Source organism: Musa acuminata, chromosome BXJ1-8 (genome assembly GCF_036884655.1).
Source record: "Musa acuminata AAA Group cultivar baxijiao chromosome BXJ1-8, Cavendish_Baxijiao_AAA, whole genome shotgun sequence".
Lineage (NCBI taxonomy): Eukaryota > Viridiplantae > Streptophyta > Magnoliopsida > Zingiberales > Musaceae > Musa > Musa acuminata.
In genome coordinates this window covers 49,689,762-49,714,412 of record NC_088334.1, presented here as the reverse complement: position 1 = coordinate 49,714,412, position 24,651 = coordinate 49,689,762, and the positions used below count along the sequence as shown (strand labels likewise).

The following is a 24,651-nucleotide window of genomic DNA, read 5'->3' as shown; positions in this document are numbered from 1 at the left end:
TGAGTCCAAAATTTGCACCATCGCAGTTGCCATGATTGCGTGTGCCGAGTATTGCATCACGACGGCTATCTGCCCGACCATTCTACGCCACGTAATCCTTTTGATTAGGATCCCGCGAAAATAGGCCAGAGGACTTAATATCTGTGGGTGGAAAACGAATCCAATGTAATGAAAGGAGGAGCTGATTTGGACGTGAACAAGGAAGCCGGGTCGCACACGGGAATGGGAAAGAAAAACTATCACTATATCTTTCCTTTATCGTTATTTACACGCAAAAAACGTGTTAGGCGTTCCCAATTCGAACCCATCGGCTTAGTCCTGTTGGATTTGATGAGCATTGATAGAGAAATAAAATATAATCAAATCATACCTAAAACATCGGTAAGATGATCTTTAACATATCGATTGGTATCGGAAAAAATGTAAACAAATAAGATCGAAGCATAATTCATAATAAACAAATAATATTTTTATGATGATATATGTATGTTAAATAGATTTTATCTCGAGGTGATTTCTTGAATAAAGGAATGAAGAAATAATAATATTTTGTGGAAAGGGTCATTTCTTAGAGAAAGACAAAAATCTAAGAAACTCTTAAAATCACTAAAAAGAATTTAGAGGAGTGAACCCCATCTGACGCATGATTGATCTATTGTTCTTGTGTTCTGCTTTCTTGGATCTCTGCCTATATTAACTCGATAAATATGCACTTGCGCATGTTTCTCTGCAGCCATCTAATCTTATCAAACTCGACTCTGTGGGGGTGTTGTGTACGTTCACCATCGCCATCTCCCCATGCAGCGTGAGATTTGCAGTGCCTGTCTCCCACTTTACAGCTCAAATCTCTTCTTCCTATGTCCTCTCTCTCTCTCTCTCTCTCTCTCTCCACACGCAGTTCAATGACAGAGGTATTCACATTCCCACACTCCCCTTTCATCTCTATCCAGCTCAGTGATATAGAGAGACTCACAACCCTCCCCCTTCCTTCCGTTGATGAAATGGCCAACGCAGACCGTGCCCACCAGAGCGAGCTCTGGTGCTCCGACACCCGGAGCAGCAGCCCAAAAGCCACCGACGCCGCAGCCGCGGACTTCGAGCGCCGCTACCGGAGCGTGTCCCAGGCCGGCCGTGCCGTGCCAGCGGTGTGGTGCTTCGGCGACCCGGACGCGGAGCGGCGGAGGCGGGTGGCGAGCTACAAGGCGTACTCGGTGGAGGGGAAGGTGAAGGCGTCGCTGCGCAAGGGCTACGGCTGGGTCAAGGCGAAGTGCTCCGGGATCGTGCGTGGCTGGTAGGGAGCGGCGCCGCCACCTGGGCACGGGGTATGGCACTCCGGTCATTTCATGGAGGTGCATTTTGGGGTTGGCACGTATGGATTCGTAATGTACCGATTGTGCTTAATTTATGATCATATAGCAACGCATTGGATTTTCTTTTATTTTGACAATATTATATTATATATATAATATAATATAATATATTGGTGTCGGAGAAGATCGAAACTGTAAGTTTCAGCTTAGCTCCGAACAAGCTGTTCCACATTGATAGGAAAAGTGAGATGCAAGGTTCCTTGGTATGCATCTTTGGCTGCAATGGCGTTCAGTGCGTCGGTAGCATGATATGGATCCCAAAATATGTACTCTGATCGATTACGGCACTCCAAAGGCAACAATGGCAGGCACATCACTTGCCCCTTCGATCGACCTACACCACAACAAGCCTTGTTCGGGTACTTGAACCCTGCAATCACACATGAATCATCACTGAGCCAGCAAGCAAAGCTCGCAGGACGAAGAAGAAGAAGCGAAGTGGATAAGTAGAGTAATAGAGGATCACCATAGAGTAAGTAATTGTCAATGATGTTGTGGATGAGGCTGTAGGTGTCCCAGAAGAGAAAAGAGGATCCCGGAAGTGTTGTGTTCAGCTGATGGACCAACAGTTTAACCTGGGAATTGAACTGCACCGCCAGTGTATTGCTCGATCTGATGCACTCTCCTCTGCTGTCATTGGAGCCGCCTATCTGGTTTGGAGTACAACCGAGTGGTGGAACTCCAGCGACGAGAATTTTTCTTGCACCCAAGTCATGTAGATCCTGAGGCGATTCACACATGAGCAATCCATTTGTTTGAGCTAGAAATGTTCATTGAAACAAGGAGGTGGGGAGATGACCTCAAGCTGCCTTCTGTACTCTTGTATGAGTAACTGGGTAAAGGCAACCGGGGTGTACTTCCTGGACTTTCGAGGTAGAGGATGCAAGTAGTTGTTGATGTAGTCATTAGCTCCCATGCCAACGAAGAAGAGAGATCTGGCGAGGAAATCTGCAGTCCCATTCCCCAGAAGCAGGTGCAGTTGTTGGAGTGTTATCTTCAAGTTTTGGATTTGTTCATCCAATGTGAAGACATCTCCCTGAGAAGACACAAGTAGTAGTCTGTCAAATGGAAGCTAAACACACACACACAGAGTGATGTTGGTTCTGACATATATTAATCCTGTGTCCCAAAGGATTCCAGAGGCAGCAGATCCATAGTTCACTCCTCTAAGAATGTTGGATCCAGTGGTGGTAGGACTGTTGAATGGAGGGATCAAAGGAAGCCCTAAAAGATTGCCTACATCCAAATTTAAAGGAAGAATCAACAAAAATAAATTACTGGCATTTGAGAAGACCAAACTGTATGCATAAAATTCAAAAAAAAGAAAAACAAAAAATATCAAGTTCTTATCCAGAGAGTAAAACCAAAAGTGAACCATAAACATCTCAATGAAACAGAGACATTCTTGTTGAACTTTGAAGTTAGCTTAATCAATGCTGTAATAGCATGCTCATGTGGAATCTTACCTAAATGATCCACCACAGTGCCTCCATTGCAGTATCGTCCTGTGGTTCCGATCGCGAAATCGATACCGTTAGGATAGTAATTAGCCTTTGCCACGGTTAGAAGATCATTGTTATTTCCAGGATCTACCAATGAATCACCAAACACGAACATGGCAGGAACTTGAGCACCCTCAGTTTTTCTGGTGGCTAAGAGGATTGTAATAGCAGTCATAAGGAGCATGATGTTAGCCATGAGAAGCCATCAAGTATGTGATGAAGGTAGGTAGAAGGCAAAGAAAATACAGTCATGCTTTCATTGTGGATTTAAAACTGATCAATTAGTACCAATATATTGATATGGAAGGCTATTTAGATGTGATAAACCTACTACACTAACCACGTATTTGAGTAATCATAAAGATAGTTTCTTGGAGTGCTTATCTAACTTTTTCTTTTTTACTTTACTATCTCTGTAGTTATTACCATTTCACTAAATTCAACTTTGATAATGATTGAATGGAAGGAGTAAAGATTAAAAAGGTCTTCCAAATGTATTTTTCAATTGCCTTCCATAATTTTGAACTTTAGAGAGATATTAGTAAAATATATTTTGGCAAGTGGAACAAATTCTGAATGACAGTGGTTCTATTTCATCCTTTTGTACAGATAGAAAGATCTGTTTCCACCAACAAATCTTTTCTGAATTCCACATTAATCAACTATTTGGATGATGTGATCCCTTGAATCCATTCTGCAGATTTAAGCTACAAATAAAGAATGCAGATTACAATATTTCGATTGACAACAAAACACTATGTTTAAATGAGAACAACAAACATAAACAACATCAAGAATGTGGAAAGACAGGGGAAGAAGGCCATGCATATTAATCTTTTGGCACATATGAAAAGTTAAGAAATGCAGAATCTTTACATGCATATCTATATCTGATCCATGCATTTCCTCATACTGGACTTTTCTGAGAGAATATTATGTAGATATTTTCATGGATGCACCATCAAACTCCTCTTCAGATCCTCAAAAGCAAACTATTCTCTCAATTCATGATAGCAAAACAGAAGCTAAGACCACTGGCACCCATGAGAAGAACAAGTTGGCCCTTAGCAAATCTTGTTGCAGCATCTGATACCTTTGTTTTCTTTTCATGTCTGATCCTAAAGTTCATCAAACATCTGCCTTTAAACAATCATTAAAAGGACCTGCTAGCTTTGTTCTATGCTGAATCTGATCTAGTTGTGTTGGAAGCTTAAACAGTTCAGATACCACATCAAGCAGTCAGGCATATGCTAGTTTGGAAGATACTAACATTCTTCGACAACTTGTCATTATCTTTCACCACCACCACCTCCTAGTCTATTGCTTCACAGGTCTTTAATACAAGGAAGAAAACATTAATCTTCAGTACTGTCTTTTTCCTCTTGGAGATCAGATAAAAAAAAAATCGCCTTCCATTTTGATGATACAGCTAAATAAAATTAGCCAAGGGGAGTGTTCTGCGAGAAAGTACATTATCATCAATCACATTAACATTGCCTGCCTACCATGCAATTGCATGATGTAGAGCAGTTTGCCTGAAACATTGAAGACTTCTGATACAAATGAGAGAGGAACACACTGAGAACTTCCACAAGGAAATACTCTTCTAGAGTCAAAATTTGTAACAAGAACAGAATTTTCAGTGTCAATTCAATTTGTCCAAGGTCGATTCTGACCTCCCCTGCTAGAGAAGAAGAAGTGTATTTAGTCCTGTTCTCTCGTAATTGAATTGAGATTGATTCGAATCAATTGAATTATTCCAATTAGAGTTCTAGTTGATTGTGAATTATTGAAAGATTAATATCTGTCTTTATAATTTGATGAACTAAAATATTTTATTTAAAGGTGTCATTTATAAATAATTATTTTTTTTTATTTTTCAAGATTAAGTTAATGCTATTAATATGATTGTTATCAGGGGATTCTGAATTACTTGAAATCAAATAAATCTAAATTAAATCATAAAAATTTACACATAAGTTTTTGAAATATAAATATATAATTAAATTAATTATAACTATTATTAAATTGGGTAATCATTTTAACATCGTAATTCAATGATCATTATTTATTAATTATAAAATTATATAAATTAAAAATATTATTATGCATCCCGTAAATCATAATAATTTTAATATCAAATATTTTAAAATATAAATAAAAAATTAATAAAAAATAGAGAACCCTACCAATCTTTGATGAATCCTTTCTTCAATCCTCCACTAAGTGTAGAACAAGGGAAGGAAACCCCTTTATATAGGAGAAGATGAACTCTCCACAAAAATAAATAATAATTTAATTTTAATTTTAGATATATAGACAAAATTATAATATTTATATTTTATGATTCACATATAAAAATAAAATTTAAATTTACTTTGTAAAAATTATATTATCCATTAGAAAAATATATTTATTAATAATATAATTGATTAATCAAATTTATAATTTATCTATATAATTAAAAATAATAATTTTAATTATTTCTGTAACCATACTATATACATAAAAAAATATTATTTATAATAAATTAATTTATATTAAGTGAGAAAAATTATTCTCGAACACTTCCACCACCTCCACTGTTTTCCCGTTCCCGCCTGGTAGTACCGGCTCGTTTTGGCATGTCGGATTACGTGATCAGCTGTTTGGTCGAAGGCAGGAGGCAGTTAATTGGTATAAAGAACCGATCAGAACATACAAGTGTCAACAGCTGGATCGAGGAGAAAAAGGTTTTGTGATGGACACAAGACAGGGAAACTGGAGGAAGCCAAAAACGAGTGCGGTAAATGGATAGGCAAGCATGGCTGTGTTTAGATTTCTTTTTCCTTTTATATTTAGATACTGTGTCGACAAATGCATGAACCCGTAAACCATCTGAAGGATGGTCAATCTACTTCCTGACTTTGATTTATGTGATAATTTTTGTTTTTTTCGTGATTTATTTGGAGGCCTGATGATATAGAATTGCCAGCTGAGATGTATCAAGCACAGGAAATCTAGAGGCCAATTCTTTTGTTGATTGTTTCTATCATTAGAGTATACTAACTTCTGGCCTTAAAAGTAGGGAAGGCTTTTAATCATTGGCATCGAAGAAATCAAATTCATGGTTTCTTTAGAGGATAAGGAGGGCAATGATCCAAAAGAATGGAAAATTTTATTGTGACGAATTCTATTACTAATTTGCTCGAGGAACAGTGAAGTATACGTATCAATTCATACCAAGTCATGTAACCAAGAAATGAGATAATTATAGAACAGATGTCGAGCTGTTCTATGTCAAGTACATTGGAAACAGCCTTCTCCTCTGCTATAAATAGTTTATTGCAGGATATCTCTACCCTTCTTTCCTTCATTCGGTTGCTCTATTGGAGATTTGATCTTTCTCCTCTTTCCAGCTAAGTATTTCTTGTTCCTTTCCTAATATTGGAGCAAGTTTGGTTCATTTCTCTGTGTTTTGTCACCTTATTCTGACCTTTTCCTGGCTAATATAAGGTGGAATCCTTGTTTGAGCAGCAATCCTGCTTCAAAATCTGATCTTTTGCTGGTAGTTTTGGCTTCTCGGTTGTTTTCTTCAACCCTCGAATCCCAAAATCGGATCTTGGGATCCGCCTCCGGAGGTGAATCGCTTGTTTGGAGCATGTAAGATCGCGTAGTCTTGAGCTTTCAGATCGCTTCTTCTTGCTCTCTCCGATCGAGGAATTCATTCATTGGATTTAGGCTTCTGATCTTTTAGAAAGATTTTGTTCGTAGACTCAATGTTCACCGATAAAACCATCTTTTAGAGTATGAATCTCGATACTCGCCCGCATCTGCTTCCTCCACTCCTCGGCGCATTCCTCTACTGGTTCTACGTCTTCTCATAACCTAAATCTCGTTTCCTGAGCCAGTCCTTTCGAGGAAGGACTCTCTTGTTCCAATTTATGATCGACTAGCGTGGAATGCATTCCCCCTGCAGTAAGAGTATGCCTTCCTTTGCAATCTACCGAGCTTCGGCATCTGAAGTTGACGCACAGCCTGCCATTGACGAAAGGAAGCGAAGGAGGATGATCTCCAACCGGGAGTCGGCGCGGAGGTCCCGGATGAGGAAGCAACAACAATTGGATGATCTGACGAACCAAGTAGCGCAGCTCAAGACCCAAAATGGCCAGATCGAGATGCAGATCAGTCTGCAAAGGCGGCAATACACGACGGTGGAGGTTGAGAACGCCATCCTGCGAGCTCAACTGCATGAATTGACGCAGAGGCTGCAGTCGCTGACCCCAGTGCTTGGAATCACAGAGGAGATTGGTGGGATGGCAATGGGAAGACCGGAGATTCCTGCTCATCTCCTCCGGCCATGGCAGCTTCCCTACTCCGAGCGAGTGATTCGTGGCGACTGACAACATGCTCCCGTTCTAACTCATCCGCCTTTCCATCGCTTGTCGTTTCTGCTCGTCGAACCAAATCTAGATTAATCTTTTTGACCGTACCACAACACTGCCTTCCTATATGATTGTATCAGATGTTTAGATGACATTTTTGGTGCTAATATTATGGAATTATTGCTCATCTTTTAGCCAGCATGAATCCTGGTTGATCTCTGTTGCTGCTTACTGATACTGTGTGTCGTGTGTTACATCTTTTTGGACATCAATGTCTGAGTTGAATCTAAATCCTCACCCAAAAATCGATCCAATCCAATGTTCTATAAATATCTTTATTTACTGAATACAAGTAGTAATTTTCTTAGACTACAGCATAAGATGATGAAGAATTCTGAATTAGAGAACAGTAGTCACCTCTTTCCCACACTATGGATGATTGCTGCTTCGTCTGGAAGTCTTCTTAGGCCTCGAAGGTGCGGCACTCCTCGGCCTCTGGGCTGTCGTCCTTGCAGTCGTTCGAGCGGATCATCGGCCATGAGATTGTCCCGGGGGTGGCTGACCGCGGCGGTCAACTCCTCAACCTCATCCCACGCTGCGGCGCACTCTCCGCTCGCAGCGTCCTCCACGCACGTCTCCTCCGCGTTCCTGATGCTTCCCGCCACCTTCTCCGATATGGTGGGCGGGCGCTTGCGACGAGCACGACCTGGCGGGAGCTCACTCGGCGGCGGTCGGTCTTCACAGAGACAAACCCTAGAGGTGGAGATGCCCACACTAGCCAGCGTCGTTGTCATGGCTTGTCCCCGTGAAGTGCAATGGCAGGGATTGGATTTGATGGAGCTTCGATGAGGATAGATCTTCCTTATCCTCCTGTGACGAATGGGATGGTAACACATGGATAAGACTCTCCTAAATATCTGTGTCGTTCTGTACGTCGAAGATTCAAACACTCCCTTAGTGGTCGAGAGAGGCTCCAACGTTCATTCTACAGATGATCCATGCAAAGATCGAGAACAAATGGAATTTTTGATACAATGAAAAGAGATAATTTTAATATAACCTCTTGTAATAAATTAATAAAAGAGTATTTTATGATTCTAAAATATTCCTCTGGATTATTATTATTTTTTCCATTGGTGTCAATGTTGCCTAATTATTGCTTAGATTTTACATTTGTTATTTATATCTATGAAGAAAATTAAAATTTTCATTATAGAAGACTAATCACACGATCCTCAATTTATCTCCGTTTAAGCACAATCCTATTTATAGAAGACGGATTTTATTTTTTTCATCATTTGATATAATAATTTTTTGATATTTTATTTTGAAAAAAAAAGAAAAAAATTGACCTTTAAGTGGATGCCACGTGTCAACGTGTTAAAAGGACAGGGAGATATTTTTAGGAGCGAAAACGAATCAGAATAATTCAGAAAATAAAGCACTTTCTTTCCCCTTTTTATTCTTTTGGGAGAAAGCATCGGCTCACAGCTCATTGGCTCCCATGTGGGCCACAGACGAACGTACCAAAGCAGCACTGGCAAATCGGCAGTGGGGATATACCAATAAAGCAGTGAAACTGTAGAATAGTGTCGACATTTTGGGTGTCCCTCCGAACCCCATCTCGCAATAAAATGTTCCTTCACAAATTCTACTGCCGCTTCTCTCTCATCTATCCCACGCTGTGCCCCCCTCCTCCTCCTCCTCTCGGCTCCCTCTCCCACGGTGGCGGCCTCTTCTGCTCTCCTCCTCTGCGTGTCCCTAATTCGCTTCGATTCCGTCGCGTGAGGCACATGAGGTCCCACGTGGCTTCCTCCGCCCCCTCCCGGCTCGCCAGGCTGGTCCCCTTCGCATCCGCTGCCGAGAGTGGCGTCGCGGACCCGAACGGATCTCCGGCCCCCACTTCTCTGCCCCTAGAAGATGAAGGTGCGCGCAAAAGATTGTCATCTTTACTGCTTTTGGATCGCCTCAAGAGCTGACCCAGGAAAGATCGCACCTTTTGGGTTTTTAGCGTGGTTTTCTGGTTAGGTTTTCCTTTTGCTAGAGGCTTCAAGAAGATGGTCACTCATAGAAAAGTCGTTATATTCAGTGATTCGTTGTTCATATCTACATATATAAAAAATGGATTTTTGGCTTGGATTCTTGGTCTTGGGATTGCAGGTTTCTTGCCCGATCGTCTAATTTGCTTTGGCTAGATATGACAAGATTGAATTTTCTCTTCTTCAGATAATCCGGTTGATGTCCCTGAATCCGTAACTTACATTAAAATTTGGAGCGGATCCCGGGTTTTGTTTTCGCAAGTGCTGGTTTCGTGCTTGCTTGATTGACATGCCATTTTGAATCTATGAAAAGTCGGTTGCTGGTGGTAGTGGCTGCATCGAGGCAAATTTCCCTTGCCCTTCAGTTATCTTAGGGATATGCTTTGTTTACAATCCTGTTCAGAAGAACGCATGGCTTTCTTTTCTGTTAGTTTGTGATTTGGGCAGCAGTTGCTGTTGATATCAATTTCTTTATTCTGTTTTGGGAGATATTGCTATCAAGATAAACTGCTGTGGACTGAAGTAGTGCTATTGTTTTACTATCCCTTATTGCTTTGGATCATGTTAGTGGCAGGTTCCTTCTTACATGCGTAATACCATTTTAAATGTGCAATCTATTTTGGTGGTTATTGCGGTTTCACAGTTGGTTGATATTGTCTCGAGGTCTTAAGTTGTGAATTACTATACTTTTGATCTTTTTTCATCGATGCTTGGAATTTGTTGAGTCATTCTATAGTCTTTTAGATTCCATTGATCTTGCAGGGAACATGATTATACTATTGACTTGCTAATTCTTCTTTGTTTTGAGGAGATTCCAACCATGTAGCTCATCCCAAATAGTCTGGACATTGTAACTTGTTGTCCTCCTTTGTGTGAGAACAAAGTTATTCACTTATTCTTAAAATATTTTGGTTCATTTGATGCAGAAAGTTTGTCACTTGGGGGGTATAGGCTTCCTCCAAAGGAAATTCGAGATATTGTTGATGCACCACCCCTTCCTGTATTGTCATTTTCACCACACAGGGATAAGATACTCTTTCTGAAACGAAGATCTCTGCCACCGCTTTCAGAGCTTGCTCGCCCTGAGGAAAAGCTTGCTGGTATACGAATTGATGGTAACTATAATGCCCGGAGTCGAATGTGAGTAATGGATGGGTTCCTTGTTTCATTCCGATATTCGAGTCCAGTGCACAAGTTGTAGCAAATTTGAATTTGATATTAATTCTGCCATGTTTGTAAGTGATGATGTGGTATGTCTCTTAGGTCCTTCTATACGGGGATTGGGATTCATTCCTTAACTGATGATGGTAAGCTAGGACCTGAACAAGAAGTGCACGGATTCCCTGATGGAGCTAAGATTAATTTTGTTAGCTGGTAATTTCTTTTTTCACCAAAAGGCTCTTTGCATCTGAAAGCTTAGTAATTTTCTTATCCTTCCTGATGTTGATTGACGAAATTTATGGATATAATATAAAAGCAGTGAATGAACTTATTGTTTTTTATCTGGATTGGCAACATGAATTATTTATTTTGTTCCTAATTATTGAGTTTTGGATTCCTGTTAATTGTCTAAGAAACAACATTTTGGATGCAACAATAAGTCACTTAGCTGACTTTCTAATATATTGATTTTCTGATTCTACTTACTTTAGGTCACGAGATGGTCGGCATTTATCATTCAGCATTCGAGTTGATGAGGTAAACCTGCAGGTGCTTTTTATTATAGCAATGCAGTTTGTTGTTTCACATCCTTCCAATGACTCCTCAATATTTTCAATTTAGGAGGAAAACAATAGTAGCAAGCTTAGAGTTTGGGTTGCAGATGTAGAATCTGGAAAAGCTAGACCACTGTTCCAATCGCCTGATATATTCTTGAACGCAGTTTTTGACAAGTACAGGCCAGTTTTTTTTTTCTTTCTGCTAAATTTCTGCATCATCAGTGATTTAATACTTTGCCACCTGTGATCTTGTAGTTTTGTCTGGGTGAACAATTCCATGTTGTTAGTTTGCACTATCCCTATTTCTCGTGGAGCCCCTCCAAAGAAACCATTGGTCCCATCTGGCCCAAAAGTTCAATCAAATGAGCAGAAAAATGTTGTTCAAGTTAGGACCTTCCAGGATCTACTGAAGGACGAATATGATGAAGATTTATTTGACTACTATTCCACATCACAGCTAGTACTGGTATCTTTGGATGGGACAATGAAGACTGTTGGGCCACCTGCTGTATATACATCTATTGATCCTTCACCAGATGACAAGTACATAATGGTTACTTCTATTCATCGACCGTACTCCTACATTGTACCCTGTGGAAGATTCCCAAAGAAAGTTGAATTGTGGACAACAACTGGGAAGTTTGTCAGAGAAATATGTGACTTGCCTTTGGCTGAAGATATTCCTATTGCATTCAATAGCGTACGCAGAGGAAAGCGTTCGATCAATTGGAGACCAGACAAACCTTCAACTCTATATTGGTAATTCAAAGCTATAATACCTTTCATTTTTTATCAAGTAAACATTTTTAAGAAGCATATGAACATATGATATTGGATAGGTATATAAAACATCAACAGACATTAGAAAAAGTTCAGTATGAAGAATTTTACTTCTAGATGTAAAGGAAATTGGATGGATATAAAACCTGGTAAAATTATGGCACTGGATTTGCTTGAGCCCTTGTAGTGAGTAGGCATTTGACAAGAGAGTATTTTGAAAAAAAATGATAACATCTCATGTTGCTTCTGCACATTCCATCACATAGTTCATCTAGAAGAATGTTCTTTGACATGCCAACAGTGAAATATTGAAGTACCTTATCCACTAGTTTCTCAGGAACCTAGTCTAAAAAGTTGTCAATGTGGCTTAATTGAAGAAAGAGATATAAGATCATGAATATAACATATAGGAATAAATTTGCACAACTTTTATAATGTTATTTGTCATCTTTGTTAAACTCCTAAGTCACTCAAAGATGCATAAACTTAGTTTCCCATGCTCGAAAGTAGCACCAAGAAGCTTTTATATCCGATATACGAACATCATGTGCTCATCTTGAGAATATAATGAGTAATTTGGGTCTCATTTGGTATATGGTTGAAGGTCTTAGTCTCATTTAATGTCCTGATATATCAGGGTGGAGACACAAGATGGAGGAGATGCAAAGACGGAAGTTTCTCCACGTGATATTGTTTACATGGAGTCTGCTGAACCTATAAACGGTGAACAGCCTGAGGTTTTACATAAACTTGATCTTCGATATGGGTATGCCTTCTGTTTCTGTATCTTTTACTATGCATAAATCAAGTCACTTCATATGTTGTAAGAAAGTATCCATCCTGTAAGTACTTGGTGCACGCTTGATAACCTTAGAAAACATGGAATTTTTATTAAAGCTTTTTAGGCATGTATATTTTTGGAGAAAACAATTATGATTTAATTTCCATATTTCATTTTGTTTTACTATTCATTTCTCTATAGAAAACAGCAACATATTTAATTATTCAAACTTGAAACTTTTCTCTTCTTTCTTTTTATCTTCCTCAATTTGTTGCGATAATGGTGGCGTTGAGGTGATGTTGGCGCAATGATGGTGATAGGTGGCAGTGGTAGTGATGACATTGTTGATGTTAGTGATGGTGTTTTAGTGTCCATGAGGTATGGTGGCGACAAAGGCATGTGTTATGGTTACAAAGGTGACAATGATGGTCATAGCATGATAGTAGCGGTAGTGATGGTGGTGACGTGGAAACTGTGACTATGATGGTGGTCGCATGATACTAGTGATGATGTTGGTGACAATGTAGTGAAGGTGACAACAATGGTAATATTGGTGGTGCTGTAATGGTTGTAGTGGTGGTGATGGTGGCCGTGAGATGGTGGAGGTGGGGCCATAATGAGGGTGGTGATGGTGGTTGATGTGGCACTACTTGATTTCATCTCCATTTGAATAAGTTTTATTAGTTTTGGGGGAGAATATGCAAATATTACATATATATATATATATATATATATATATATATATATATATATGTATATGTATATGTATATATTACTTTTTTTAGATAGCTAAGGAAGAAGAAAAAGGAAGCCAAATGAAAATATTGGAAGAAATCAAAATTTGAACTTGATGTAAATTTCTAAGGCTTGATTAAAGAATTTCATTTCTACAACGAAGTTGAAAATTGATGGAAGACTTTTAGAAAGAAAGAAATCTCTATCAATCAAATATCCCATATGCAAAAAAAGTTTATTTACCAAAATAAATTTTAAATACATCTTCTCCAAGAAAGAAAGAAGAAATGATTAATATGCCTTGATTTACAAGATATATTTTCTTGATTTTTTTTGCTTGGCTTTTGTAGTTTTCCTTTCTCTTATATACTGGACGAGGTTGTGACCTAGAACACTAGGGTATGAATGAAGGGAATATGTGTCAATGGTGTCAGATCTCATCCTTAGAATGAATCCTAGAGTTAGAGTGAGTCAACTACTTATCCTTCCATCGTGCAATGCCATCGTCCATGTGTGAGGCACATGGTGTGAGGCTAGGATCCTAATTGTGATGCTTGGGAACTAAAGCAAGTATAATATTATCTTCTCTTCTCCCTTTTAACTTTCTTCATCATCCCTCACCACTATTCTAAGAAGCACGGACACGGGCACGACACGATGACATGACATTTAAAAAAAAAATTAAGGCACGAATACAGTGAGGACAAGTGATATATATATATATATATACACACACATACATACATGAGTTTTATAGTATTTATACTTAAATTTTATATACTCAGCAATGTGAACAAATAAATATCGTCATACATGTTAAAACAATTAAAATAATCTAAATTTAAGTATCCAAAATAAAGGTTGAGTACATCAAGTAATATTTAACAACTTTTAGATATAATTGTTATGTGCTTCCTTGCAACGATCTCCAGATTTTTTTTCTTGTGAAGTGTATGACCCTCACGTGGGGGCCACACAAGCGCAGCACCACATATGAGTGTTCGACCCGTGTGTCCATGTGTCCGACACATGTCAGACATGGACACATCCACCAAATGCACGTGTCCATGCTTCACAGCCACTATTAGCTTTGCTTTATTGTGAAACTCCAAAAGAGAGAAAAAAACATGCTTTGCTCTCCATGCCCTTTTCCTGTATCATTTGTACTTGAACGTTTGTCCTACACCAGTAGTGATGATGTAATTATAGTGATGGTGTTAACAATTGTGATGGTTGATGGTGTGCTGGCAGTAGACATGTAACTGTGGTGGGAAGGTGGTAGCAATGACGGGCTGCAGCTGTAAATGTTGTTAATTGTGTGATGATGTTACTGTTGTGGTGGCACTGCTAGTGGTGATGGCGACAATGGTGGTTGTGGTCATTGTAATAATGGTGGTGGTGGTGCTGGTTGGTGCCAATGTCTAGTGCTAACAATAAGAAAGGAGATGGACATGATGATAATAAATTAATAATGACTTTTTGATACTTAGAAAACTGAAAAGTTAATTTTCCAAGAAAAATTATCTTTTTTCATTTAGTAAATGTTTTCTGTAGTTCTTGATGTTCTTGTTTAAAATTCTGGAAGACTGAATACTTCTCTGTTAGTATACTAATAAACTTGCAAATGAACTAAAGTCATTACAAAGCCATTTGTTAAGAACTTAAAGTGTCATGTGTAATGTAATTATTTAGTTGACATTGAAGGCTACTGTACTTGGTCTTTTTTACTTCTAATTTCTCATGTTGGTATTAACTATGGTGAGACAGTTTAAGAGCATAGCAGCTTCAAAATAATAAATAGTAAAAAGGGTCCTTACTTTGGCATCATGGTTTTCCTGAAATTTTTATGTAAAACAGAGTCTCTAGCATAATAAAATGGGATATGATAACTTGCTTTCCATGACATGTCCATTTCATGATCTTACTTAGTTCTTTTTCTCGCAGAGGTATCTCTTGGTGTGATGATACCCTTGCTTTAGTGTATGAATCATGGTATAAAACACGACGAACTAGGACATGGGTCATCGCTCCAGACAGTAAAAATGTTAATCCACGAATACTATTTGATAGATCATCAGAAGATGCATATTCTGATCCAGGCTCTCCAATGATGCGGCGAACACAAGCTGGTACCTATGTCATTGCCAAAATTAAAAAGCAAGATGAGGGAACTTACATTTTACTGAATGGAAGAGGTGCGACACCAGAAGGAAACATTCCATTCCTTGATTTGTTTGATGTGTGAGTTCTTATGAAGCATTATCTTTTCCATTTTTGGTGTATAGAAGGCCACTTAGTCAAACTAAAACAAAGTGCGCATGGTATTTTTCTTCACAGAAATACAGGAGTTAAAGAGAGGATATGGGAAAGTGACAAGGAAAAATATTATGAAACTGTTGTTGCATTAATGTCAGATTACACTGATGGTGAATTGCCCATTGATCAATTAAGAATACTTACTTCAAAGGAATCGAAAACGGAAAATACTCAATATTTTCTACAGGCTTGGCCAGATAAAAAGTCATTTCAGATTACAAATTTCCCCCATCCTTATCCTCAGTTGGCGTCCTTACAGAAAGAGATGATCAGATACCAGAGGAAGGATGGTGTTCAACTAACTGCAACACTTTACTTGCCTCCTGGTTACAGTCCTACTAAAGAAGGACCTCTGCCATGCCTAGTCTGGTCTTATCCTGGAGAGTTTAAAAGCAAAGATGCCGCCGGTCAAGTTCGTGGTTCTCCCAATGAGTTTGCAGGAATAGGTCCTACATCACCACTTCTCTGGTTGGCTAGAGGGTATTATATTCTTACTTTTCTTTCATTAACTAATAATTATATTTGTTATGAAATCTTTTGAAGGCAGGAAAATTCTTTCTTTACAATATTGTGCTAGTGCCCTCACAAAAACTGTAAATTTGCATAAATTTGTACAAATATTTTTGTTGAGTGCTTCACTGATTCTTTGTCCAGCTTGAATACTAACTTTATTGTACTTGCTATCAGGAATGCTGCTTCACCTATTTTTGTGTTAAATAGCCGATAGTTACTAATTTATGCTGAAATATACAAGCCATAGGCAAGAGTGTCCTTTTAAGGTGTAGGTTCCTGTCAATCACGAGGCAGAGTGGTAAGTGCTTTCAGCATGGCATGGTTAACTTCTATGGCCACACAGGCATGTCGGCAGCAGAAAGGGAAAAGGAAAAGAGAATACACAGAATAGAGAGGAAGGAAGAAAGAGAAGAAATATATGCACACTTCTATTTCTCCAAATCAGCAAATCCTATCTTTGTCAATGCTGTTGATACTTTTGGCATTTAATGATGGGGACAGATGCTGCTCAACGAACCTTTTTCCATTTCTCTCGACCACATCTGGTCAAGGATTACTTGTAGAAAAACCCTCATATGGTGTTACGACAGTTAGAATATTGTCTCAAGCCAGTTTATTAAGTGAATTGGTACATTTATTGGTCTAGCTCAATGGTGGAAGAAGATCATGTAGCTGAGCCCTAATAGTTGGGATTTAATGGCTTGTTGTTGGTTCATCTATGGGTGACTTGTTGTTCTTGTGGTTGCTGGTTCAACTGTTGACATAGGATAAATCTATAAGATCAACCCATATGGAGATGTAGTGACATATATTTTCTCTACTTTTCTGTGTATTTCACTATTAAATACCAAAATTTGAACGACAAGCAGGCAGTGTGTACAACATCAACAGAAATCTATATGGCATTGTGTTACTGTGATCATTGACTTTCAATTTGGACTGTTGGAAATGAGAAGTAAATTCTTTGGCCATAGCTTTTAATTGAGATCATTGTATGAATATGTGAATTCATGTCATGACTTCAACACACAAGCCTGTGTACAAGCCACAATTGCGTTAACCATAGTTAACTAATTGCTCAAAACAGAGTGCTTAAGTTATTGTTTTACAGGATAATGCATACATTAGTGAATTCATGTAGCTCCTTTCTTTCCCTTGAGCTTCATTACCTTAAATCTTTAAGTTCATTGCCCAATGTATCTGGCTAAATTTCATTCTTGCAGATTTGCAATTCTCTCTGGCCCAACAATCCCAATTATTGGTGAAGGTGATGAAGAGGCAAATGACCGGTAAGTTCCCATTTTTGCATACATAATTTTCACTTATCATACCTATGAAATAAGTTTTACCTGTAGCCTTTTAAACACACATGCAAAACATTGAGTTTCTTGTACAATCTGCCAAATAATGACACCATGGATGTCGTTCGGACTCCTTAATGTTTTGTATGTGTGTTTAAAGTGGTGTTATGCATTTTTGCTGATTCTATGAATGGTTTTTCTACTTTATATATAATTTATGTATGATGATCATACTATCATAGATCATCTGTATCATATAAATTATAAAATTTAAAATATATAAAAACATCTATTAATTACCATGCCTATGTCATGTCATTTTATAGGACATATTATGTCAGAATGTTTGTATAATATCACTTGTATGTCATGCTTCATAGATGAGCATTTTCCTTTAAGTTGATTTTTTATAATGTTAACCAGGTATGTAGAACAGCTGGTTGCTAGTTCGGAGGCTGCAGTTGAGGAAGTCATACGAAGAGGGGTAGAACACTTCTTTTCTTGAGAAAATGATTATTCGGGTTGTGCATGTCTACCTATTTGATTGATACATGCTCGAATTTTCAGGTCGCTCATCCAAATAAAATTGCTGTTGGTGGTCACTCTTATGGGGCTTTCATGACAGCTAATCTATTAGCTCATGCACCCCATCTTTTTTGTTGTGGCATTTCTCGTTCTGGAGCATACAATAGGACTCTAACTCCTTTTGGCTTTCAGGTTTTGAACTCTTTCTTTCTTGATGCGACTTCTCTTCACTATTAGGCTCTTGGACTTTCTAACAAATTCTGTAACTAGAGATTTTTTTTAGTTATTCATCTAATATCTGCTTCTGTATGCATGTAGAACGAAGATAGAACACTTTGGGAGGCCACTAATACTTATATTGAGATGAGTCCTTTCATGTCTGCAAATAAAATAAAGAAACCAATTCTATTAATACATGGGGAAGAAGACAACAACTCAGGAACATTGACGATGCAGGTATATTGAGTGTATCCTTTGTTATATTTTTGTTATTTTCTTATACTTTTGTTTGTAAAGAACACATATAACATTCTTTCTCACATAGACATTAGAAGAAACTCTAGATAGATTAAAAAGGAGAAGCACAAGATTTACAAAAGAAACTACTATTAATAGCAGCAGGAAAGCACTTAGGTGCAATTCATTAGGATGAACAAAAGGTCATATTGATTGTTGTGTAGAAATCCTCTTGTTCCATTTCTTTGACATTAGGAAGGAAGTTTACGGGGCATACAAAGTAAAAATAGAACAATGGAATGCTCGTAAGTTAGATCTTTTTCTTTTCCTTAGGGTGAAGGTACAAAATGGTCAACTCTTCTCATTAAATTAGTGAAATTCAATGACGTGTGTGAGAGAGACACAATTAATGATCATATCGAGGTCATCCACTAGTGGGTAGGATCGTAGGTACAACAATATACAACATCTTTCTCATCCATTGAAACTGAATTCGATCAAGACAACATGATCCCTAACCACTTCCACAGTCCCATTTATTCCTTCCAGATGAACCATCAAATCATGAATGGAAATCCATCGCAGCATCGCCTTTTTCGAAGCAGACTTTTTGGTGAGCCAACCAAACATGTGTTAGAAAGGAATCCATGACATGAGTATTTGTATCAGTAATTCATCCCAAAGTATTTACTGCTTTTTGACATCGAAGCAAAATATGATCACAACATATTTAATCAAGTCAACAAAAGAGGCTACAGAAACCATATGCAGCCCATCTTTTTCCCGATAGCACTTCTGCGAGATGGACGCTCTTCTTCAGACCCAACCATGTATTCAATTTAGCTTTAGGAATGCTTTGACTCTTGAAACAATTTTGAGAAAAGACACCACAATACTATGAAATTTAAGAATTTGTAGATGGTAGAAATAGAAAAATGAACCTCAGTTTCATCTCTAGATCAGTGAATCCTAAGAATTAGGATTAAAGTCCGTTTTAGTCCCTATAGTTTTCGCAATGGACCACTTAAGCCCATATCGTTTACTCATGTTTAAAATAACTCATACATTTTTAAAATATATGTAAGCCTATTCCGTCAAGTTTGAGTTAATAGATGTTAGAGTTTGTTTACGTGACATGCTAACTCACAATAAATTATTAATATAATGACACGTGTAATTTAAGTTTAAAAAAAGGTTAAGATCTATTTTAGCCTCTGTGGTTTTGGCCATGGACCACTTAAGTCTTTATGATTTATTCGTGTCTAAAATAATTCATATATTTTAAAAAATATAGCATATAAACTCCTCCCGTCAAGTTTGAGTTAACAAACGATAGAGTCTACTTACGTGACATGCTGACTCACAATAAACTATTAATATAATGACACATATAATTTAAGTTAAAAAAAAACTGAGGCCACCGTCAATGGTGGGAGGAGGCGTCGTTGTGGAAGCGATCTCCAGCAGTAGCACGAAGCCGTTGCTGCCTAGCAGGGCATTATACACACGCAACCTCTCTTGAGTTGATGACGAGTTTAGAAGTCCGGTCTTACCTCAGGTGGATGTGCATCGACCAGCCCGACGCTAGGCACGCAGTGGTCACTTAGTCTCTCTTCCTCCTCCTGGGCATCTTCGTCTCTATCGCCTCCCACTTCGTCCTCTCCTGTGCCCTCACCGGTCGCACCTATAATGTGGTGGTCTAGCTCTCCCTCACCTCTACCTCCACCTCCAACCTCTTTTACCTTTGCATCTCCGCCTTCATCCGCTGCTACGGACTCTGCCGCTTCCTCTTCCTCAACAAGATGAACTTTAACATTTTTTAAACTTAAATTACACGTGTCATTATATTAATTATTTATTGTGAGTCAGCATGTCACGTAAGCAGACTCTAATGGTTATTAACTCAAACTTGACGGGAGAGGCTTATATGTTATATTTTTGAAAATGTAGGGGTTATTTTAGACACGAGTGTACCATAAGAGCTTAAGTGGTCCATGGCTAAAACCAGAAGAGCTAAAATGGAGCTTAACCATTTTTTAAACTTAAATTACACATGTTATTATATTAATGGTTTATTGTGAGTCAGTATGTCACGTTAGTAGACTTTAACGTCTGTTAACTCGAACTTGACGGGAGAGATATTACGTTTTTGAAAATGTAGAGGGTTATTTTAGATATGAGTAAATCATAAAAGCTTAAGTGGTCCATGGTCAAAACCACAAAGGCTAAAATTGACCTTAACCCTAAGAATTATCTATACAATATGAGTGGGAAGAGTATCGAGCAGGCATGTGGTCCAATGGCAATATGAGCATGAGCAGGTGGCAATGTGAGGCTCAAGGAGAAAGTCTCACATACCTGGCTGCTGGCACTTAAACCCTAGGCTTGCTGCCACTCAGAAAAAGTTTGGATGACCGAGCAAATCAAGCCCGGACAGATAAATTCTGCCTGTTACGTATCAGATCGGGTGAAATTTGAAACCTTGCCTCCAAGAACTTTAGCCAAGCCAGGCTATATCATATGGTGACTCTGATTTTTTGCATCCCTAACCTTCACTAGAATTCAAACATAAATTGTCAATAAATTTGCATGCATGACTGTTTGCACATGCTTGAGCGCATTTCAAATGCCAGAGGTCTTATTTTCTATATTGATTATATATGTTTTTTTTCCTTCCATCTTCATATCTGTTTACTTTTAGTATCCATGAATTCTGGATCCTTAGCTTTATCTGATTATTTGACAACAAAATTTTCTTGCTGCTTTGGCTGGTATTTGTTGATACACTGAAGCTTCCACAAATGACACATCAATTATCTGTAACATATGTTATCCATGCAATTCTAACTGCTGCAGGTCGTTGCATCTTTTCCATGTATGTATGCATGTATGTATGTATGTATGTATGTATTGTCTGCCAAGCTCAAACCTTTTCGTTCTTTATCGCCATTGTTTTGCTTTTCCATTGATTAGTTGGTAAATGTGGGTTCTTTTCCCAATGCTAGGAACATAATTGCTAACTAAAATTGTCCACTTTGATTTGCAAGTGCAGTCCGATCGTTTTTTCAATGCTTTGAAGGGACATGGAGCACTCTGCCGTTTGGTTATTCTTCCCTTTGAAAGTCATGGTTATTCTGCTAGAGAGAGTATCATGCATGTCCTATGGGAGACTGATATGTGGCTGCAGAAATACTGTGTAGAAAGTTCTGATCAATCTTCAGATCTTTATTCATCCAGTGGTGAATCTCCAAATTCTTCTGAAAATAAGGCCATCTCAGCTACTGGATCTGTGCCTGACCATGAAAGTACACAAGAGGATGGGTTTTATTTTACACCAAGGTCTCTATTGTGGTATTATCCTCTTTCTACTCCTTTCCTCTATATTCTCTTTAATGTCAAACTGATGCTTTCCTCACAGTTATCTGTTGCTAAACCTATTGGCTTTTGTATCTGTTTGTACCATTCTCCTTGTTACTATTTTATTGCTTGATTGATGTCCAATATAACCATACACCCTGTGTGACAGTTTTATTGGCATTTTATGGAACTATAATTCTCATGTTAAATATACTTTTAATTGATTAATGTACTATATAGTTTCCTTAAACAGAATGATAATGTTTACAGGTGGTTTTGTCAAATTAAGATAATCTATTTTAGTAGCTAGGGCATGTCTTTCATACGTGGAGGTAGAGTTAAAGCTAAGGCTTTTCAGGATTGTCAGATTACGATCATTGATTCTAATGGTGAGGGCATGTCCTTTGTGCTTACATTTAGGCAGAGTCAAAACTAAAGCTATTCAGGAAGTCAGAAGTAACTGCTTGTCTGAACTTGAGATTTAGCTGATAGGATTAGCTTGTCATGTGTAAGCTCTAAAACCTTGGTAATATGTGGCTACACATCTTTCTTAGAGTTAACAATTTAATTGTAAGCTAGCTTTCTACTTTTTGTAAAAACATTAAAGTATATTTTATCAAATCGTCGCCTGCTCTTGAGAATGTCCTGTAATATTAATGTAGTTCAACCACTTTCATTATTCCAAAGTTTGATAGGAGCACCTATGACAGATACTCGAGACTTCCTGAGATGCCTAAATTCCAAACAGCTAGCTTTATTCAATGATGAAAAAAATTGCAATTTGCATAGGCCACCAGCTAACCATATGGTTATGTTAACTGCTTCAGGGACTTCAAAAATATTTCCTATATTTGACACTCAATTAGTCTCACATGGGATGTTGAGGAGATTATGATGGAATATAAAGTTAAATGAGCTTATTGCTGATGTCATGGGCTTTAGCGTTTTGACTACGTGGTTCAAAGTGTTAATGCTTGGCTTAGTCGAGTTCACATATTGTTTTGGTTCAGTTGAGCAGGGATCAGCTTGGCCCAACAAAGAAGGGTGGGAAGAGCACAAGCGAGGAAAGGGAGGAGAGAGAGAGAGAGAGAGAGAGAGAGAGAGAGAGATTGCTACTATTAAATTGTTAGTGAACAATGGACACTATCAAATTAGAGGGTCAACTTTATTTCATTACTTGGAATTGAGCAAATGTGAGCCTTCATATTGTTCTTTCCCTGTTTCTTAGTCTGAATCTTCTTAACTACTCACTATTACTATGTGATATTACTTGCCCTTACCAAACAATTGCTCTGATAGTGACACTCTGATTCAGATAAAGCTGCTGCATTCCAAAAGAATAAATAGTTCTCTGAGTTTTTAGATTGATTACAAAAGTTAGTGTAAATCATAAGTGCTCTGATAGTGACACTCTGATGCAGATAAAGCTGCTGCATTCCACATCTTCCATCCATCAAGTGCTACACCAACAACAGATCTGCTACAATAAGGTTGTGGCCACACTGAATGAGTTTTGAGATTCTTTCCAAAGCTGCCTACTTCACTAATTGCTTTGGCTGCTGCAGTTCCTGTACCGACCAACATTTGTAATCTATCCCATCTCTGCTGAATGTATTCTGTAGTAGAAATTGTTTCATGACTGTCTCTTGTCACCCTATTTTTTCAAGCATTTGCAATTAAATCTCATCTGTGTCTGCATTCATCAAACTCATTGTTCACCACTGGAGCTTCACAAAAAATGAATAGTTCCAAAAAAGGGTTATGCACACACGCAAACACTCAGAAGAAATGTTGAGAAGAATCACTAAATATGTGACACATAGGCCAATGCTCAATTTGGCTATGCAGAGTTTGCCAAAATTTTTGACTTAAAGGCATATAAACTTTCAAATATATCAATTCTTTCGCATTTAGTTAAGTCCTTTATCAAACATAATGTAACACACAACTTAAAAATTATAATTATTTAGAAATAACGTATTTTCTCCTTACAAATTCTGATACAATATATTGTTCATATTATATATTATGTATTTAGCATTCGGTAGCTCGAGTGTATCAACCTAATTTAAAATTTGTAATTAATAGTCAAATGATAGTTAATTAATAAATATTTGTCATAATAATGTACAAGTAAGCTTCATAGATTAAGAATTAATATAGGGTGTCATTTTAAAACACACTATTACTGTAGTATTTTTAAATAATAATAATATTTATAAATAATTTTATTTTATTTTTGTCACCTTAATTTAAAATATTATTAATTTTTTTAAAAAATAATATAAATGATCCAAATAAACTCAAAACCATAAAAACCAACTACATTATCAAATTAACCTTCATAATGAAAGGATAATGAAATAAGAAGAATATTATATCACATACAATATTTTTCAATAGGCTTTTTTCCGTACATCTACAAAAAAAATATCGTAAGTCTATTAAAAAATATTATAAATTAGTCAAAAACATAGCACAAACAAATTTCAACTAATTTCTATACCAAATTATGATTCAAATAGATATCTTTAATAGTTTGGAAATATCAATACTCAAATATGAATATAAACCTTATTATTATTTTCAACCATCTCAATAAAAATATTATTTTAAAAAGTATATCATAATCGATCTATAAGATGTGGACGAAGACGAAAATCGATAGATAGAGGGTAAGTTCGGAGCATTATTGATATAAAGAGACACCAAATTATAAATGTTAAAGGAGATTATTGTTTTTTTACTATTTTATAACTTTAATTTAAATATTTTTAATATTTCTAAACTATCTTTTTTTTTAATGAACATAAATACCATATATTTTTCTCTTTTCTTCGTCTTTCTCATCCTCCTCTTTTTCTTCTTCCTTTTAATAATATAAAAGATGATGA

At 37.4% G+C, this 24,651-nt stretch overlaps 2 protein-coding genes and 1 long non-coding RNA gene across 9 annotated transcripts; 1 reads left to right on the top strand and 2 right to left on the bottom strand.

Annotated features, from left to right (window-relative positions):
• Positions 1–1,516: 1,516 nt before the first annotated feature.
• Positions 1,517–3,068, bottom strand: LOC103996456 (GDSL esterase/lipase At1g71250-like). The gene is made up of 5 exons (XM_018830040.2): positions 2,837–3,068; positions 2,479–2,606; positions 2,170–2,406; positions 1,837–2,092; positions 1,517–1,740 (listed from the first exon to the last, which is right to left on the bottom strand). Exons 1-5 carry the CDS (start codon positions 3,066–3,068, stop codon positions 1,517–1,519), a joined length of 1,077 nt encoding a protein of 358 aa, XP_018685585.2.
• Positions 3,069–6,070: 3,002 nt separating this feature from the next.
• Positions 6,071–8,145, bottom strand: LOC135589213 (uncharacterized). Its single transcript, XR_010476650.1, has 2 exons — positions 7,654–8,145; positions 6,071–7,302 (listed from the first exon to the last, which is right to left on the bottom strand). It is a non-coding gene; the product is annotated as an uncharacterized LOC135589213 (long non-coding RNA).
• A 619-nt stretch (positions 8,146–8,764) lies between these two features.
• On the top strand, positions 8,765–23,318 carry LOC135585746 (probable glutamyl endopeptidase, chloroplastic). Of its 7 annotated transcripts, none has more exons than XM_065080739.1 (15): positions 8,765–9,162; positions 10,202–10,415; positions 10,539–10,649; positions 10,928–10,973; positions 11,058–11,167; positions 11,249–11,752; positions 12,411–12,539; positions 15,234–15,530; positions 15,627–16,085; positions 17,342–17,407; positions 17,843–17,903; positions 17,987–18,136; positions 18,263–18,400; positions 21,453–21,751; positions 23,179–23,318. In XM_065080739.1, coding segments are annotated over exons 1-15 (2,877 nt in total). In that variant the 5' UTR covers positions 8,765–8,870; the 3' UTR covers positions 23,180–23,318. The 7 variants fall into 7 exon arrangements, with proteins under 7 accessions (XP_064936811.1, XP_064936805.1, XP_064936808.1 ...); XM_065080733.1 differs by having other exon boundaries at positions 8,837–9,162; positions 11,058–11,173; XM_065080736.1 differs by having other exon boundaries at positions 8,837–9,162; positions 11,058–11,173; positions 21,453–21,739; positions 23,179–23,317.
• Positions 23,319–24,651: the final 1,333 nt, after the last annotated feature.